The sequence below is a fragment of the Cyanistes caeruleus genome, chromosome 14 (assembly GCF_971803275.1).
Source record: "Cyanistes caeruleus chromosome 14, bCyaCae1.hap1.1, whole genome shotgun sequence".
Classification (NCBI taxonomy): Eukaryota; Metazoa; Chordata; class Aves; order Passeriformes; family Paridae; genus Cyanistes; species Cyanistes caeruleus.
This window is the reverse complement of record NC_141714.1, coordinates 4,360,654-4,379,722: the sequence shown is the minus strand read 5'-3', so window position 1 is coordinate 4,379,722 and position 19,069 is coordinate 4,360,654. Positions and strand designations below refer to the sequence as shown.

The following is a 19,069-nucleotide window of genomic DNA, read 5'->3' as shown; positions in this document are numbered from 1 at the left end:
CAGGGGGAAGAGATGCAGGAGGCTGGGGCAGACCTGGGGGCTCTCAAGTAGGGGTGCACAGCAAGTTATCAGGCAGCTCTGGGCATGGGCTGTGCTAGAATCAAGTCTGAGTTGTGGGTGAGGGGGGGTCTCCTCTCCCCTGCCATCCTGAGCAGCTGCTGGGAGGTGACTCCAGGAAGGAGCCGCAGTGCTTGATGTCTAACCCCCCTGGGATGCACAGCCCTCCCTAGGGAGCTGTGAAGGCTGCAGGGACCAGGGTGATGGCTCAGCAGCTGCCTCCAGAGCTTTCCAAGCCCAGATAACAATGAACTGAGGTGTGCCAGCCACTTCAGCCAAGCTTCAGATGATCTCAGCCCTGATCCTCGCCGCACTCCCTGCAATCCAGATCAGCTCTTGAAAGAGGATTCAGGAGAGAGAGTGTCTGCTTGTCTGCCTGGGATTTATCTCCCATCCCAGGGGATTTAATAGCAAGGGTCTCTGAGAAGCTGGGGACAGCAGGCTGGGGTGGAGGGCAGGCTGAGCCTGAACAGGCACTGAGTGCTGGGCTCACCTTGGTGCCGCCAGGCTGGTGCTGGTGGGCTTTGAGCTGCTGTGAGAGGGATTTCCGGAGGCTCTTCTCTTTGATGAGCTGCAGGAGCGAGGGGGGCAGGAAGGGCTCCAGGCCCCACTCCTTCCTGTGGGGAGGGAAGCCTGTGTGAGCTGCCAGGTGGGACACACTGCCAGCGGGCAGAGAGGGACAGAACACTGTCCCAGCGCACTCTGTTGCCATCAGACAGAGCTGGAGCCACACCAGCACTTCCTTGGTGCCACAGCCAGAGTGGGAGCAGCCCCCAGCTCAGGTCCCCAAGCGGATGGGACCCCAGGCTGGTGACACAGCTACCAGCATCAGGCTGGGGAACAGCAGTGCCACGCTCTGCAGCAGACCCCAGCTCCCACTCACCCTCATGTAAGCTTAGGGGATGCAGGGCAAATTCCCAAACCTCATTTGGGGTCCTCTCAGGGTGACCCTTCCCTCCTTCCTCCCTGTGCTGACTGGGAAAGGCCAGCCTGCACAGATGGGCTGGGTATGGGTTTAGGTTCTCCAGGAGCCACAGGAGGGCTGAGCCAGTGCTGCACAGCTTGGTGACAGGCTGAGATTACACAGCCACAGAGCCGTGCTCTCCTTGCCTTGGATGCAGGTGGAAAATCAGCCCAGGTTCCCATGGACATGATGCTGGGCTCACAGCAAATGTCCCCAGGCCTGGCTGCTGTGAGGGGGCCTTACACAGCCCCATGGTGGGACCAGGGGCTGGCTGTCACTGCTGCCAAGCCCCTGAGCCACCGCCCAGCTCAGGGGGGGCTCTCAGAGCATCTCATGCTCCGCACCCCAAAACGCTGCTGTGACACAGGGAAGGGACAGCAAAGGAGGGCTGTGTGGGAGCCTGGGGACAGCGAGGAGGACTCACTCCACATTCTTGAGGGAGACCTTCTGGCTGGGGCGGGTGGCCGAGACGGTGATGTAGATGTGGAGGGCAGCCAGCCCCAGCAGCATCTCTGGCTTGGGGTCTGTGCCGAAGCGCTCTCTGATCACATCGTTGCGGCTCTGTGGGAGGAGAAGAGGTGTCCTCAGGCAGCCACAGGGACAGGGCACTGCCACCTGAGGGCTGCTGCCACAGGGCCCAGCCTTGGCAGACGTGTGGGCCACAAGCAGCACCAGCTCCCAGCCCCTACCTGGATGTACAGATACTCGAAAGCTGCAGGGTCCCGGCGCAGCAGCTCCACTGGGTCCTTGGGGAAGAAGCTCACACGGAAGAGGCATCTCATGCCGTGGTAGTGTGTTCTTTGCACAACCTGTGGCAGGAGCAGAGGGGAGAAGTGAGCCCAGGGACCACTGGCTGCAGGGCATGAGATGCCCTCTCCTCTCTTCTGACATGGTATTTGATTTCTCTCCTCCATGCACCACCTTTCATCCCGGCAACACCTCAGCCTTCCTTGGTGTGACAGCTTTGCCTGGTGCTGTAGGGTTTACACCCCTCAGGGTAATGTTTGCTCCATGATCCCCATTTTATCCCTGGTTCTGAGCTTATTGGCTCTCCCAGCCAAGGATGCTCATGAGTGCTGTCTGCAGCTGCTCAGGCTGGAACACAGAGCAGCTGTCAGTGTAGGATGGGTAAAACCCATCTTTGGGTAAAACTGTCTCCTTCTTTGGCCACCCTTTTCACCCCTGAGTCTGCAGGACCATGCCAGGGGCAGGGAGAGGCTGTGCCACCCCACAGCACAATCCCAGCCAAGCCCCACACTGGGGGAACAGGAGGCTCTCTGTACCCAGCCCCAGCCATCCCAACACCCTCCCACACCCAGCAGCTTACGTGGGCCAGCGGCTGCTTGTCCTGGAGCAGCAGGAAGCGGTGGCTCTGCTCCGGGCTGGAATACTCCAGGACCAGGGCAAAGTGCTCGATGTGTCTCAGCGACAGGCGGTCCTGCAATGTCACCATCACGTCCTGCAAATGCCACGGACAGGCTTGGGTGCGAGGCACTGGCTGCTTCCCAGGAGGGGGCTGGGACCTCACGGAGAGCCCACTCATCCCTGGCAACCGGGGCTGTGCCAGGATGAGGCTGAGAGGGGCCACAGGGTGGTGGCCAGCGACCTTGCAGCGGGAGGTGACCCCAGCACCTGGTGGTGCTGAGGGAGCTGGCCCCTGTCAGGGGGACTCAGGAGTATCCACCCTGGCTGCAGGGCAGGCTCACAGCAAGCAGAGAAGTCAGGAGAGGCAGAGAGCCAGCAAACCCCCATGGCTGCCAGCTGCAAAGCCTGGGGAGGCAGACGAGCCATCCATCATGCCAGAGCGGCTCGCAGCCAGCCCAGCGCTGCTGCGGGGCTCGTGCTCGGGAAGCAGGAGAGGAAAAGGATGGGGCAGGTGGGAGGAGAGGAGTGCCACGGTGCTGGGGGGGAGCGGAGGGGCTCACCTTCACAGTGGTTCGGCCATCGAACGTGAAGGATTTGATCTGCCCGTTCTCCAGGAAAACCTTCAGCACGTTGGGAATGAGGAGGAGAGCTTCTTTCTTCAACATGTCCTGGCATGTGGGGCCGGCAAAGGGGGAGGCCAGGAGGGTGGGGGGCACGGAGAGGCGGAGGGAGGAGGGGGGGAGAGAGAGAGACTGTCAGTGATGGAGCACTCGTGGCATCCTCTGCTGCTCTGGGCTTTTGTGCTAAGAGACACATTTCCCCTGAAAACCCAGCGTTCTGTTGAGCCATCAAGAAGCACAGAGCTGAGGCAATTCAGAGCTGCCTGACAGATTCAGCTCCCAGCAGCTGCAGTGGGAACAGAGCATCTTGCTCTGTCCAGCACATCCCAGTGCCCATGCCTGGCAGCCTGTCCCGCTCCCCAGCTGGTGTCCAGGTGGGGCTGGGGTGGCTCAGAGCTGATCCCCCTTTCCTGACCCTTACCCCAACCCTAGCCCCCCTCAACCCTGCACACCCCTTCTGCAGGAAGTTGGGAGAAGGCTGATTTTATTTGCTGAGAAGCATTTCAATCAGATAATTACCTAATTGATTTTGCTTAAAAATAGAACGTGCTAGAAGTGCTTTACAGGGTTTTCTTTTCAGTTTTGTTTTGTTTTTAATAAACCCTTCCTGCAATTAAGAGATAAAAGCACTGGGCTGGAACTCTTCAGCTTCCACAGCCATTCAGCAATGCCCTGGTCACCCTGCCCCACATACAGGCACTCCAAAGCTTTTGGGATCAGGCTGGAAGCCATGGATCTTCCTTAGGGCAGGCACTGGCATTGCCTGGATGCCTCCCCTGGATGCTCAGGGGGACACAGTTGAGACCAGGTTTTCAAGGCCAGTTTTTGGGGCTCCCTCAGAAGGAGGACCACAGGGAATACCCCCAGCAGTGACCCAACACATTGATCGTGCCCAAAGGCATCTGTCCCATGGGGCTCCCCAGCCCAGACAGCTGCTCTCCCAAATCAGGGCAGAGGAGCCCTGTGGGACCCCAATCACCCCACAGCCCATGGCCCTGGGGACACCTCCAGGGGGTGAACCACAGAGGAAGGCAGGGCAGGACTTACTGGGTCTGTCTCGCCGACTGTCACCTGCTCTGAAAATCGGACTTTGGCTGGGTTGGACCTCAGCTTCGCCTTCTTGGCTGCACTGATGAAAGCAGATTTGGGAGACTGGAAAGAGAGCACTGGGTAAATCACCTGCCTGCCCCTGGAGCACAGTGTGGGGAAAGGCAGGCACGGGGCCCAGAGGAAACCCCTCTGGAGCCAGCGTGATGATGGGCAGCAAACCATGAAATGGGGAGGGTGGAAAGCAAATCCCCTCGGCTGTGGTTACACAGCGCTGCAGGCAGGGCCAGAACGATGAGCAGCAGCCCCTGAAGTCACACCAGCAGCACCAGTGTGGCTGGGAGGCTGCACTCCAGTGAGCCCCTGTGCCTGGCACCCCTTGTGCAGGCAGCAGATGTCAGCCAGGTCTTGCTTGGAGGCACTGGCACTCGGATGGGAGAGATGAACCCCTTGGATGTGGGTCTGCAGCCCCAGGGAGACAGCAGGAGCCCAGGCATCCCTGCAGGATGTTCTGGTGGCAGTGCCTGCACATACTCCAGCCCAGAGACACAGAGCTGTGTGTGTCTGATGGTGCCAGCACCAGCTGGGCCACCTGTCCCAGCTGGTGGCCATCCCAGGCCAGGAGGAAAAAAGCTTTTTTGGAGAGTGGCACACACCCCTGCTCCTGACAGAGCAGCGCTGGGTGGGGGCATCTCCTTCCCGGGGAGCACAGGGGAGCTCTCACACTTCTTCCCCAGCATCAAAGACTCGGTGAAGTCAAAAAGACAGTTCAGTCTGCCCCAGTGCCACAGGCACTGAGCCCCAGGGCACCATGGCTGCTGGTGCATCTCCAGCCCTCCTGCAGCCTCCCAGCTCCCCAGGGATTCCTGAGACAGCAGCGACCTCTCCCTGCCATCTCTCCTTGGGTTACTCCATCAGACACACGTGGTGTCCTCAGCAGCTGTTTGGGTTTGGGAGTATTTTTCCTCTCTCCCTCCTGGTGACAAGGGGGAAAGGCTGCACGCCCAAGGAGCTGTGGCAGCTCTCAGATCCGACAGCTCGGAAGAGCCTTGGGGTGGTGAGATGTGGGTGCAACAAATCAGTTGAGCTGCCTGAGTGATCTCCCAGGGTCTCCAGGGACCCTGCCTCGGTCTCCAGAAGGGCTTTTCACCTGTCCTGGCTCCCCTGGAGCTGGCCATGGCCCTGCCAGTCTCACCTGGTGGGTGTGCAGGACCGTGAGGATGATGAAGTCCTTGGCCTTCCTGTGACAGAAAGAAGAAATGAAGATGGATGGAACTTTATGGTGATGGACCTCAACATGTGCAACTGGCTACTGAGAGCACACCCCACCCTTCCCAGCCCAGTGGTGGCTGGGACCTTTCTGGGCTCCTTGGGGTGCTTGACATCGTGGCTGTGGATACTTCCCCACTTCTTGGCCAGCTGAAAATGGCTATGGCACTCGCTCCAAGGCACTCCCCCTGCTCAGGCTGAGAATTCCCCACCCCAGCAGGGAGCACTGGTGATGTGGGTGTGCACTGACACCCCAAGGCTTTGGCACGGGCACAGCAGCCTGGCATGAGCCCCTCCCCAGAGGCGATGAGGGACAAGCGTTGTCCTCACCTGACAAGCTCGATGAATCTCTCTCTGGGGGCTTCACTCACATCCTCATCGTTGATGGCCAAGATCTGGTCTCCTGGCAGGAGTTTATCCTCAGAGGGGCCGCCTGCCAGGAGAGAGGGTCAGGCCCAACCCAGGCATCCCGGAGCTGCGGGGTGAAGGGGAAGCAGGAGGGTCCCAAGCATCCCCAAAGCATCAAAGCATCAAAGCAGCCACTTTGTATGTGGCTGTGGAGGGCAGCCTGCAGGCCCACCAGAGGGGACAGGAGAGGACAGGAGCCCAGGGAGGGGTCCCACCAGGGGGAAGTGCCGCTGTGTTTCCTGGCACGCTGCAGCTGTGTCCAGCACCACCCCAGCCCCCTACCTGCTGCCACCGAGCGCACCACCACTGGCCTCTCGCTGCCAGCCACAAAGCCGAATCCGTAGAGGGGGTGGCGCTGGACCGTCACCTGTCGGAGCGTGTCCGAAGGCAGCTGCCCACATTCCATATCATCGCCACCGCGCTCCTCCGGCATCACATGGCTGCGCTGCAATCACAGGGACAGGCTGTAGCGCGCCCCACCACGCAGCCCTACCCAGCACTCCCAGCCCTCTGAGGCCTGCAGGGCAGCCCCACTGCACCTGCAGCGCTCCCAGAGCCCTCCTGGCATGGCCACAGCCCCGTCCTCCCGTGCAGAGCAGCGCCTGCCCCTGCCACCAGCAGCTCAGGCACCGGGACATCCATGGAGATGCCACACGAGGGTAAATCCACCCTCCCCCAGCACCTCACTGTCCCACCCCTGCCCCAGCACTGCCCTTAATCAGATGGGAGATCTGTGCAGGGTAAACCTGTGGTGGCGTGGCTCTGGCCATTCCACTTGCCATTCCATTCCATTCTGGCCATTCCCTGCGGCCCTGGCACAGCTCTCTCTGCCGTTCTGCAGAGCTGTAAGAGCAAACTCAAGGGTTGGCTTATGCATGCTGTGTAACACAGCTCAACAGTATCAGAGATAAGTGAAAACAAGTTTAGCCAGTCTAAAAACTGGGATTAAGGCAGGCTCAGCTGTGCTATTACAACCAAATCTCCACCATCAGCCCAGGGACTCCTTGGAGTGGAGACAACCAGAAGACGGGAAGATCCAGCCCAGGGCAAGGTCGTGTCAAAGCTGCCCTTGGCATCCTGGAGCAATGCCAGTCGTGGCTCCAGGCTGTGAGCCTGCTGTGGGGGAGCAATCCTAGCACCACGGGATGGCCACAGAGCACAGCACAGATGGCAACACGCACAGCCCAGCCAGAAAAACAAAGTGGTGAACGTGCTGTTGCTTCTGTGCTGCTCATTGCTTGTTCCTGTCCAGACTATTTAGTCTATTTAAAAGAGATCCTTCCCGGCCTTTTGACAACACACCAATTGTTCCATCTCTTATCAGTTTAGGATTCCATGCATCATCCATCTAATGCTATCTGTCTGCATTTCTGACTCCCCCACCCGCTCCCAGCGCTGCGTTGGGCACCTGCTGCAGAGCCCAGGGGGACAGCACGTGGGGCTGGAGGGGACAGGAGCTCCTGGCAGCTCCACACCAGCACACAGAGCTTGGGGCTTCACTGCCAGCAAAGACAGCCCCGTGCCAAGCCTGGTCCCAGGTAACCACCCAAAATCCTCTAAGGGAGTCTGCCATGGGAGCCAGGAGAGCTCTGAGCAGCAGGTGAGTCTGCCCAGGGTCAGGGATACAGCGCTGGCCATAGGTGAGCTGCGCTCTGTGATGATGGGATGTCACCACAGCCAGGTGACCTTTCCCAGCGCCCAGCTGCATGGGTGCTCCCGCATGCAGCGGCACCTGGCTGCAGAAGGAAACAGAGAGGCTCGGGGAAGGGAACTGGGGAGCAGCAGGGTCTGGGCACCCCCCGAGCAGTGCCGCACCCATCGGCGCTCCCAGCAGCAGCAGAGCCAGCTCCATCACCAGGAGAGTGCGGCTGCAGGGAAGTCCAGGCGGGCCCATCTCCCTCCCCAGCGACTGTCTCTGCGCCGCCTCGTTAGCTGCTCTGCTACTCCCATGAGCATTCCAAAGAACAACAGTAGCAACCACAACAAAAAGCATCACGCGATCCTACCAATTTTCTCAAACAAACGCTACCCAAGGCCGTCGTGTGCAGCTGAAAAGGCGGCTGAATGCAGCACTGCGTCTCCACAAGGCCAGGGAGAACGCCAGGGACGGAGCTGGCTGCCACAAGACAGCAGCCACCGAGCTGCTGGCTTCCCAGGGGACACTCCTCCTGTCACCCCACCCTGCTGCCCTCAGCGATTCCGGCTCCCCCATCCACAAGCCCCCGCAGCAGATGAACACGAGGATGAGCAGCTCGAAGCACCGGGATGCCCCGCAGATGTGGCCGAGCTCAGTGCGATGGCTCCGGGGAAACTGAGGCAGGGGTTTGCTCACCAAGTCAGGGCCAAGTGGATGGCGAGTCCCAGAGCAGAGCTGCCCACTTGTGCCCCCAGCTCAGTCCTTCTGTGTGCAATCGGGGTGTCGGTGTCACCCTCGCTGCTCGCCACGGGAGCCGCGGCTGAGCCGCAGCCGAAATTACCATCAGGACTGGTCAGCCGGGAAATCTTTGCAGCTTTAACAGACACAAGGAAAAGAAAGCACACCTCACTTCAGCCACAACCAGCCTGCCATCCGGCGTCAAAGGGAAGAGGGGGATAAAGAGGTGGATACCGACAATAAAAACTCCTTTACCGGCCTCTTAAGCTGCTCCTCTCCTGATAAGACTTGGACGCTGCAGAAGCATTACCAGGAAATTAAATAAAAGAGGACGAGCGTCCTCGTAAGCAGGACTTATCCGCTCTTGGAGAAGCAGTAATATGCTCAGCAGCAGGTACAACATGCCTTTTCCAGGCTCTGAGCATCCTTCCTGCCGCAGCTCTCCCGTGCCGGGTTTGGGGATTAACGTGTGCTCACTCTGGACCAGAGCAAGAGGTCAGAGAAAACCAGCTGCAGTGGGTAAGGTAGCTCTCTCCCTAACACTGGTAATTGGCTGAACCCCAGGAGCTATCACTTCCCTGAAGCTTGATTTTTTTTTGTGTTTCTTCTTTTTTAATTTCTGGGCAGAGCTCTGCACTGGGCTGCAAAGCTCACGGCCTGGCTCTCGCAGCAGGGAGCTGAGGATTTGAAACAATCCCCGGTGCCCTCAGCAGCACAAACCCAGCCTCACCCCGGGGCCACACTGCTTGGGGAACACCTGCCACCACCTTGGTGGGCACAGACCAGCACTGACCCCATCCCTCTGCAGGGAGCAGACGGCTGCTTATGTCCATGTCCCCATCCTGCCTGTGTCCTGCCTGCTGCACACCTTTAGCCCAAGAGCCTGATCTGCATCCCCTTGTGTCCTCAGGGACCACTGTGGCACAATGCCACCCAGGCACAGAGTCATTAGAAAACAGCACAAAGTAAAAGGAGTTATCAGGAGAAACCTCTCGGTGCCCAGCAGCAGCAGGAGCCCACCACAGATGTACCCCTGTGGGCACACCTGGCTCTTCAGGGTGTCCTGGCTGACGTGGCATGAAGATATCCCACTCCTGAGGCTGGGACACTCATCTGCTGTGCTCAGAGCTGACACTGATCTGGTCACACTCTGCCACCCAAGGTAAGAGAGATATCAGCTTGGTCCAGTCACTGCCCATCATGATACACCCACTGCCAAGGGATGTGCCTTCAGCTTCCTGAGCATCCTCAGACCTCCCTGCCACAGAACAGGGCTGAGCCCGGAGCCCTCATCCCCCCCAAACAGATCAAGGCAGAACAGGAGCTACTCCAAAAGCTGATGCATACATTTTTAATTTCCTACCGCAATAAATCTCTGCTCCCTCTGAGGACTGATTTTCTGCCTTTGCTCTTAATGCTGACTGGCCATCTGCCACCAAAACAAACCAGTACCACCTGCCTGGGAGGAATGATGGTCTCCATCCACCCAGGACACTCACACCATTTCCAAGTGCCTTTAAACAGGATGGCACCAGGTGAAAACACTTTGTGCAACCCAAGAAGGGCTCACAGCTCGGCTCCATGGTGGGGAGTGGGTATGGGAAAGTCTTCTCCCCTCTGCAGAGGGGCAGTTTGCAGGAGTGGTGCCAGCTCTCCTCCCCCTTCCTCTGCTGCCATGAAGAACCCAAGAACAAACAGAGCTTGTGGATTCCTGCCTCTCCTACTGCAAAGCCATGCCCGGCTCCTCCATCTGCCAGGCTGCAGTTGGTGAACGGCTTGTGAGGCATGTGGGATCCTGAGCACGTGTGGCAGCGGCAGGAAACGCCGGGGAACGGGCCAAGAAGTGTTTTTATGGAGAACATATGGCAGCTCCAGCCTCACACCCCGCTCTCCATCTCAGATGGAGCCGTGGGGCTGCCAGGGCGCGTGGGGACCAACAGCGGGCACGAAGCGGAGCAGGCAGAGCTGGCTGGCACGGCATCCACAGAGACGTGCATCTCTGCTCCATCAGCCCTGCATCTGCACCAGTGGGCATCTGGGCACCTTGGAAGATGCCATTTGGCCCACATTTAGGTGTCAGACACCCCCAGCATGGGCAAACAGATGCTGTCCTTCCAGAGCTGCTCGGCCACAGGGAGCCTGGCAGCCTGGTGCCGCTGCCCCTGCTTTGGCAGTGTCCAACAGCTGACTGCAGCGAGCAGAGCTGGTCTCAGGGGTGCCAACCAACACGAAGGGCAGCAGAATAACCCTGGCCTTCATGGGTCACATCCTTCATGGACCCAGCCTGGAGAATGCAGCCTGCATATGGCCCTGCCATATGGCCCACAAATTTACCCCACCATGCTCCAGCTTGGATTTGCTGCCAATATTGGGAAGCAGTTTAAAACCTGCAGAGCTCCTCAAAGGGGTTAGCTCTGCCGCTGGCTCTGTCCTGAGCTGGCAGGCGAGCCGGGTACGCTGCTGGTACAAAGGTGGGGTGCCAGATGGCACCGGTTTGAGGGCACAAACACCCCTGGCCCCCAGCGCAGGGACAAGCAGACAGTGAGCAGTGGCCAGCAGAGCTGCTGGAGAAGCTCATGAGCAGCCAAAGGCAGCTGTAAATAACGGAGCAGCAGCCGCAGCCTGGCTCTGGGCAGCAGCTGCAGCCTTCTGCTGCTCAGCCTGCAGCTTTTAAACGGTCCTGGCATCTCACCTAGAGATAAGCACAGGCAGAGGGGCCAGGGGGGCTGGGGGACCTGTTGTATCCTGGGAGCAGCAGAGATGGACTTATTGCCCCCTGGCAAGGAGTGGAGCCCGCTGAACGAGGTGCTGGGGACAAGAGGGACCCAAACATTCTCAAAGTAATGATGCCAATTACAAAAAATAGAGTATAACCATGGCTCTAGCAAAGACCCTGTGTGTCACCACAACCCCCAGCCATGCTCAGGTCACCAGAAAAAACAACTTCTGCACAGGGAGAGGCTGTCCTGGAACAAGCCCTGTGAGACACGGCCAGATGCACCACTGAGAATTGGAAGCTCAGCCTGTATTGCACCTTCCAGAGGCAAACACACACAGACATTGCCTTCCCCAGCTGAGACTTGGGATCTCCAGGATAGAAAGGAGAAAGCAGCCTGACACTGGGCAGGGAGCTGGCACCTGTGGAAGGAGCTTTGACACAAGGAAAAGGCAGCACTTTGCCACACAGAAACCAATTAATCCCAGGAGCTCCCTGCCACAGGATGCTGGGGAGGCTGGAAATTCTGCTGGGTTTGAAAAGCAATTTCTACTAAAGCCAGAGGCCTCCACAGCTCCCATGCTGTAACTTGCTAGGTGCTGGGAGCATTGACACCAGGAGCTGTCTGATCAGTGTGCAGCAGGAGCACTCACTGGCACTGTCACAGGGCTGCATGAGGTGCACATGAGCGTGGCAGAGATGGGACCCCAGCTCCACGTGCCTGAGTGTGCCACTGGATGCCTTCAGGAGGCCCTCAAATTCCAGGGCAAGCTCGCAGCACCTGCAGGAGTGAAGGATGCGAGTGTGAGATGATGACAACGTCCAGGTTGTTCACTCGCACAGCCTGGCCATACCTGCACAAATCTGGGACAGGCTGGGGTGCTGTGGAACCTGTCTAAATGCCCCCAGAGGACAGTGGGTTCCCTCATTTGTGCAGGTTTCTACCACATTACAAATGCCATTCTCCTCCAAATTGTTTTATGCTATTAGAAACACCATCCTCCTCCACCCAATTGTTTGAACCAGGGGCTCCCACTCAGGTAAAAAATTTCTCCTCCAATCTTCCCTATGATTTTTGGCTGTTTAAGGGATTTTTGTTCTCCCCAGCTGGAGAAGAGGATCAAAGCAAAATCCTTTAGCAACAGGGTCAGACCCAGAAGGCTCGTGCTCCTGACTCACCCAGCAGCAGGCAGAGGACACAAAACTGGCAAAACTGAGCAGAGCTGGAGCAGAGGGACTTGAGACAGGCAGAGCTTCCCTTGCAGGGCTCTAACAAATCTGCTTGCAGAGAGAGAGGGGTGTGAAGAGGAAAGCCTGTCTCCTCTCCAGGGCATTGAGGACATGCCCTGAGCACGGGCTGCAAAGCCACACCACTGGACAATTTTTTTTTAGGGTATCTTTCTTTACATTTGGGGATGCCCATGCAGCTGGGTACTAATCTAGGGCCTGGGAGAAACTGGTTTCCAGCCCCTCCTCTGCCACCATCTGCTGTGGTGACCACGGGGATGTTACCTTGGTCCTCTCCTCTGTGGTGCTCCACTGGTGCCAGCAGGCAGGAGCCCCCCCTTGCCCAGCCAGGCAAGACTCAGGGGGATTTTTGTCTTTGTGAGGACTACAGAAATACAATAAACAGACAGTCAACAGTGGGATAAAATGAGATGAACACATAAGAGGATTAATCAGAGATAAGGGGCAATAGAATAAAATTTGCAGCATTTTTCTCCGTTATTTGTGTGATGCTCCGCTGCGTGATGGGGGTTTGGAGTGACACCAGTTCCCCACCACAGCCTGGCCACCCTCTGCCTGTCCACTCCTGCTGCAGGTTTAACTCAGGAGACCCCTGTGTTTTATTGACTTTGCTTTCTGGTGGTACTGGAGGCAAACACCCTTGGCCCCGTGGGGAGGAGGGGGATTACACCAGCCCCAGGTGCTCCTGCACCTCTCCTGCTGGCACGGGCAGCTTGAACCCAAACTGAGCCTTTCCTGCAGAGCCCCCAGGTGCACCCAGCATGTCCCCAGAGCCTCGTGTTCCCCAGGGACCGAGGCATGGCACAGCAGCTCCTCTCCAGCAGCAGGAGAATGGCTCCCCCACACCTGCGTGGGCACCAGGCACCCGAGGCCCACCTTGCTCCAGCAGATTTGCAGGAGGAGAAATTTATCGCTGCATATAAAGTTCAGGGGGGAGTTAAATAAGGCGGGAGATTTACACATCCTTTACATTCCATTAGCGAGCAGGCACAGCCTGCATCCCCTCCCAGGCATCAGCGAGGAAGATTCAGGGAGGCTGTCAGCCCTCCTCTCCCACCGCTGGCAGAGAGGCTTGAAAATCCAATCAAGCACTTTCCTCTGCGCCTTCAGGAATCCCAGGACTTTGACTGTGGATTTACAGTGAGCAATTTCCTCAGTGGATGACTCGGACTCCTATCTCCACCCAGCACAGCGCAGGCACCTGGGCAAGGAATGGCAGCGGAGGCAGGACAGATGACAGCATCCCCAGCCCAGGCGGCTGCGTGACAGCCCCTGGGTACAGAGGGAGCCCGAGTTGGACTCAAAGCTCATCCACACCCTGCCCACAAGCTCGCCTGCATGGCAGCAGGGACTGTCCCAACAAGCCCCCAGTACCTGACAAGATATACACAGGAACCTGTTTATGGGAGGTGACAAACACAGCCTCAGAGTCCCCCTCCACCCCTGCCTTTTCTAGGATCCCTCTCTGTGCTCCAGGGCTTAGTAAAGCTCTTGAACAAGATAAAGGCAAGAACATAAAAAAGAGAAAATGCACAGGAGCAGAGGAGCCTTCGCGTGTGACGCTTCCAGCCTGGGGCTCCTGGCCTTTCTAGCAGAAAGGCTTAGTTTATACCTCTTTATAATCTCTTCATAATCAGCTCCCAGCTCTGCTGCCTGTGCCAGGGTCCCCCTGGGGGTGCAGGGCGAGGAGGGGACTCTGCAAACTGCAGATTCTGCTCATGAGTGCAGTGCATTTCCCAGGTGTATATATATTTAGAGGCACACCTGCCCACGTGGACTCTGTTTTCAACACGTGGGTGTACCAAACGTTGCACCGAAGAAGCAGCAGCAGCCTCGGAAGGCGGCACCTGTTTGTGTACAGCCCTGTGACTCCTCACCCACAGGGCACCACGAGGTGCTCACCTGGGAAAATGCTGCAGGGTTAGAACCCCAGAATGGCCTGGCTTGGAAGGGACCTCAAAGCTCACCCAGTTCCAACCCCGTGCCATGGGCAGCAGCACGTTCCACCAGACCAGGATGCTCAGAGCTCCATCCAGCCTGGCCTTGAACACTGCCACGGATGGATGAGGCAGCCACAGCTTCTCAGGGCAGCCTGTGCCAGGGCCTCACCCCCTTCACAGGGAAGAATTATTTCCTAAAACCTAATCTAAACCTACTCTCTCTTAGTTTGAAAGGGACATGGGGACACAGAGCTGCTCCTGGCACCGCACCATCTGACTTGCATGCCCCAAGGTCCCTGTGGGATGCAAGCACACATGGTCCCCCACAGGACACGAGCACCTGGGTCCCTGTGGGATGCATGCACACGCTGTCCCCAGGATAAAGCCCAAGGGACAACTCCATGCTGGTCCCCACTGGCACACACCCCCCCAGCTCTGCCAGGGCTCCCAGGCAGCACCCGAGGTCACACTCACCCCAGCTGTGGCAGAGGAAGGGACTGCCAGCACTGCCCTCTGCTCCCTGGGGTACCAGAGGGGACCAGAGCACCAGGAAGAGCAAGGTTGGGTGCCCACAGGTGGCACACAGGAGCCATCCCTGCTCTGTGGGGCTGCAGCACCGCACTCCCCACGGCGCTTTGGAAGCACCAGTAACGACAAGAAACGCCCCAGCAGGTTTCCAAACAAGGCCAAATCATTTATAAATATTGGTGTCTGCCAGCCCAGGCCGGTGCTGGTAGCAGAGTGACCACTGGCCACGTCCTGTGTGCGCTCCCAGGAGATGCTGCTGAAGGCGCAGCAGCGCTGGCGAGCGCTGCACACCGAGCGTCATCGCAGCAGACCTCAGCACTCCTGCTGCATAGGGATCTGATGATTTTCCGAGTTCCTGATGTAGTAATGAGCTTAATCAGCCCATGCAAATCAGTTTCCATTTGAAACCAGCCTTATCTAAAGGAACCCACTCAGTATTTGCCTCCTGGAGTTTTCACACAGATCGATCTTCCCTGTTTCAGGTGTGAAAGGCAGCTGGGGCAGGGAGTGGTTTCACCTTTGCCAGCACTGGACTGCAGCTTGGAGCTCAATGGCAATTTCTCAGCTTCATTTCCCACATTCTCATTCTTTCCAGAAACAAAGGGAATTAGGCTCTGAAAACCCCACTCCTCTGGCAGTGGATTATGTCCTTAGATCACTGCAGCCATTGAGAAGAGCATTTGGATAACAGAATTTACACAATTTAGCCCTTGGTATCAGCGGGTTCAGCAGGAGAGCCCCTCCACCACGACCTATTTTGAATAAGCAAATCAGCCACGCACAGGGAGATTCATTTTGTAAAGTGCAAGCTGAGAAAGCAATGCCAGTTCCCATCCGTTCCTGGCTGACATTTTATTTAACAGGTTATTCATTTGCCCCAGCGTCCTCAGCAGCAGCAACAATAACCACTTCTGCAACCTCCCATAACTCACTGCCAGCTCCTTTCCCAGGTGCCTCCTCCTCCCCCTCCCAGAGGTAATTAGCAATTATGAAGGTGTTACACAGCAACCCACCCCATGCTGTTCAATGCCACAGGCACAGTGCTGGCTCCAGGAGCCCATGGACAGCTCCAAATGACACCCCAAATCTCATGCCACAGGCTTGATCCTTCCAGAGATGCAGAAGCCTGAGCCCTCTTCCAACCTTTGGGGCAGGGGTCCCCTGAACTCCTGAGAGAGCCTGAGCTGGAGCCCAAACTGACCCATCAGACTGGTCAGTGCTGCACAGACCTTCCCCAGCTCCATGGACCAGCTGTTCTGGTGCTGGACCCCAAGGTGTGCACAAGGCCACCAGCGAGTGAAAGCCCTGGGGGGGACACACAGGTCTGCTCTGAGCCCCTGGCCACAGCCAGGACCCCTTTGCTGCCCATCCTACTTCTTTTCTGCTCATCTCCAGAGCCCTGCTGTGGTGCTCTGGCTGATGCACCAGGCTGGACTCGGTGCCTCAGCCCCAGCCAGGGCAGAGGCAGAGAGCAGGTCTCAGACTGTGCTCACCATGCTCCCAGACGAGGCTCAGGCAGGACAGATGCTAAGCCTAAACGAGCCTAAATGAGCTTTGCCAAGGGGGAGAAGCCCTCTGGCAGAAGGCAAAGGAGGATGTCTGGAAGGGTGTCTCGGTCCTGCCGAGAAGGGGACAGGGCTGCAAGGAGCTGTCTCTGGAAAAGGAGCTGGCTTGGAGCAGCCAGCTGCTCTGGGAATCCACAGCCAGCGTGGCTCTCCTCACCAACTGCACTGCACTCCTCTTTTTCTCCCTTCCTCTCTTTTTCTCCAATTTATCTTTTTGACACATTCAATGATGCTTCTGCAGACTGAAAACAATAGAGACAGAGTTTCAGCCAAGGCAATTTCAGAGCTGAATCAAAGCTAAAATAACCTAGACACAGAGCAGCTGAGCAGAGACAGCTCAGCGAGGGGGACAGAGCAGTGCAGGTGCCCTGTCCCTCTCTGCAGCTCCCACTGCCTGGCTGGCAGGGAGGACAGCAAGTCCCACTCAGGAGCTGTGTGTCTCGATCCCCCGTTTGCCTGCCACCCCTTTCTGGCCCTGGTGGCATCATTTCCCCCCTGCCATGGATGCAAGCCCCCACCCCAGCACAAAGCCAGCCCTGGCAGCTGCAGCTGAGTGAGTACCTGCTCGCCCAGCACACTGCCTCCGTGCTTTGCATAGCAAGCACCAGTGTTTGCTGTCCTGCCCTTACAGCCCTGCAGAGATCTAAATTTCTTTTCCCCCCCTACAAGTGCTACTTTGCTGCTACGTGCAGGAGGTGGGAGGGACGGACAGACAGACACACAATTGCGGAGAGAGGGAGGCTGAGCTGATTCTGCCAAGTGAATATTGCAACTGGACCCGTAAGGAGGAACAAGACACAATCCTCAGCATGACTCAGCCTGGAAACACATGCTGCTTCCCAGCCCCACTGCCAGGACTGGCAGGTCCCTACTGCTCATTCCACAAGGAAGCAGCCCATGGCTCCACCCCAGCACTTGCCACAAATCCACTTCACAGCCAGGACAGGTAAAGCCAGCAAGCTCCTGGTACCAGGACAGGCTGATCACGCCAAAAGCAGGCAGGCAAAACGGGGGCTGATGCTGTGCAGGACAAGCTCTGCGAGGCTGACACGCTGCTTGGTCTCTCACAGACCTCCTGAAAGCAGCTGTCAGAGCCTGTCTGGTTCCAGCTCCCTGCCTCCCCAGACACACCGGTAATTCTGCTCCCCTGTGCGTGTGCCACGTTTGTTTCTCTCTGAGAGATAAAGGGTTTGCTCTGTGAGCCTCAGTGTTCCTGGAGAGCATCAAAAGCAGCGGGCAGAGCAGAGAAATGGGAGGTACAGCATCACAAGCATCCCCCAGGGCTGGTCCATGGGCCACCTTGTGCCCCAGAATTCCTGCCAGGGGCAGTGGTCCATACAGGGCACTGTTCACACCTTGGGTGAAGTTCAGGGGGCTGGGAAAGGCAGGATTGTGTCCTTCTGCTCCTGCATTTTACTTGTGAAATGCCACATCCAGCTCCAGGTTTAACTGTGGGGCTGGGCAGGAGCTGCCTCAAGAGCATTCTCTGGGCCCCATGTGAGCATCCCCCAGGGGTCCGTGGCTACCCCAGTCCCAAAGAGCCTGTGCCACACCCTTGGCTCCCCAGCCAAGGCACTGTGAGCAGCACTCACTGTGGCAGCCACAGCTTGCCTGGGTGGGTGTGAAACCCCTCGCTGGGGCTGGCAGGCAACGCTTTGCTCGCGCCAGAATCTTCTATGGGAGGTGCTCGGCATCACCTCCTTGGTTTAGGGGGATGTTAGACCTCCCCCTCCTCTCTGCCCTCGTCCCAGCTGGCTCCATCTCCCTGGAGGATACATCCCAGTGCCAAAGTGACATGGGCCTGATCATCTGAGGACATGCAAATAAAACCAGAGCCCTTCTCCCTCCTCACACACCAGGGGAAAGCGTTCCCCTCGCCGCCTGTTTACAGCGAAGGCCGTGGTGTGGCAGCCGGAGTGACAGCTCTGAAGATGACATGTCAGCTCTGCCTGTCCCGGGAGGACGTGTCAAACTGTCACACAGCATTAGCTGCAACACATTCCTGCACAACACCCTGCAACCCACACTGCCACGGGGCTGCGGCACCCCTGCTATGCCATAGAGCTCAGAGCCCGGCGTGTGGGAGTGCTGCCTCTGCTCCAAAACCTCTCTGGGCAGTCCCCTGGCCTCAGGGTGCAGGGGGAAGGATGGAGATGGAGGTTACAGCCCCAGTCCGCCTCACCCACGCTGCAATAGCCCTCCAGGAACCAGCTGGTGGTGGCACGGAGAGCTTGGCATGGGGCAAGACATCTCCTCGTGTCAGTCCTGGTGGGGCTGCCCGAGTCCTGTGGGACACAGCCCTGCTCCCCATCGCCATCCCCTCCCCTGCCATGTGCTCCCAGCCCTGGCCTGCACCCTCGAGCTGCTGGAGAGGGCAGCAAGCAGATCTGCCTAGAGCATCGCTACTCTGCCTTCACCAAGAGACTGAAACAAATCAATTTTGGGGCAGGTCGAACCCTTGGCAGGGCACTGCTAGAGCCTCAGAGAAGCCTCAGAGGACAGGTGGCCCAGTTAGCACAGCAACAGCGGCTCTCTCATCCACCCTGCCTGTTCACAGCACCACATTCACATCCAGAGAGCATCGCAGGGCCGGGACTGAGACCGCTCCTCATCTGCACGCGAAACCGCCGCCCGTGGTCCCCACAGCCGTCACCTTGGCACTTCTGGAGAATGACAATTCATAGCCACTGGTGGCAACACATCAGATGACTTTGTCCTGAGTCACAAGAAGCGGCAGAGAGAGCTGAACTTGGCCTCAGAGCCTGCTGCCCCTTCCTCTGCCGGCTCAGATCGATGCTTTGAGGCAGCGCCTGGCTCTGGGCAGCTGCGAGGCCGGGGTTAAGCTGCTCGGGCACCAGCTGCGTTGTAAATAACACAAGAGGCAGCTGCAGTCCCTGTAAGATCAGGCCAAGAACGCCTCTACCTGACACTCTTAGTTAGGTTGACCGCTCCAAAATCACCTCCCAGG

General features: G+C 57.9%; 1 protein-coding gene across 3 annotated transcripts in view; it reads right to left on the bottom strand.

Moving 5' to 3' along the window:
- FRMPD3 (FERM and PDZ domain containing 3) overlaps nucleotides 1–19,069 on the bottom strand; it is a 58,455-nt gene that overhangs the window by 23,229 nt on the left and 16,157 nt on the right. Inside the window, exons 1-12 of one of the 3 annotated variants that reach the window (XM_023926692.2) lie at nucleotides 9,468–9,597; nucleotides 8,360–8,399; nucleotides 8,063–8,240; nucleotides 6,013–6,175; nucleotides 5,653–5,755; nucleotides 5,249–5,294; nucleotides 4,054–4,158; nucleotides 2,947–3,054; nucleotides 2,349–2,480; nucleotides 1,711–1,830; nucleotides 1,446–1,582; nucleotides 551–674 (exon numbers count right to left, since the gene is read on the bottom strand). In XM_023926692.2, the coding sequence (XP_023782460.2) occupies nucleotides 551–674; nucleotides 1,446–1,582; nucleotides 1,711–1,830; nucleotides 2,349–2,480; nucleotides 2,947–3,054; nucleotides 4,054–4,158; nucleotides 5,249–5,294; nucleotides 5,653–5,755; nucleotides 6,013–6,163 (1,026 nt within the window). In that variant the 5' untranslated portion in view covers nucleotides 6,164–6,175; nucleotides 8,063–8,240; nucleotides 8,360–8,399; nucleotides 9,468–9,597. Of the gene's footprint in view, nucleotides 1–550; nucleotides 675–1,445; nucleotides 1,583–1,710; nucleotides 1,831–2,348; nucleotides 2,481–2,946; nucleotides 3,055–4,053; nucleotides 4,159–5,248; nucleotides 5,295–5,652; nucleotides 5,756–6,012; nucleotides 6,176–8,062; nucleotides 8,241–8,359; nucleotides 8,400–9,467; nucleotides 9,598–19,069 lie in introns of those variants that run through there. The other 2 variants (XM_086850784.1, XM_086850785.1) reach the window with 2 other exon arrangements.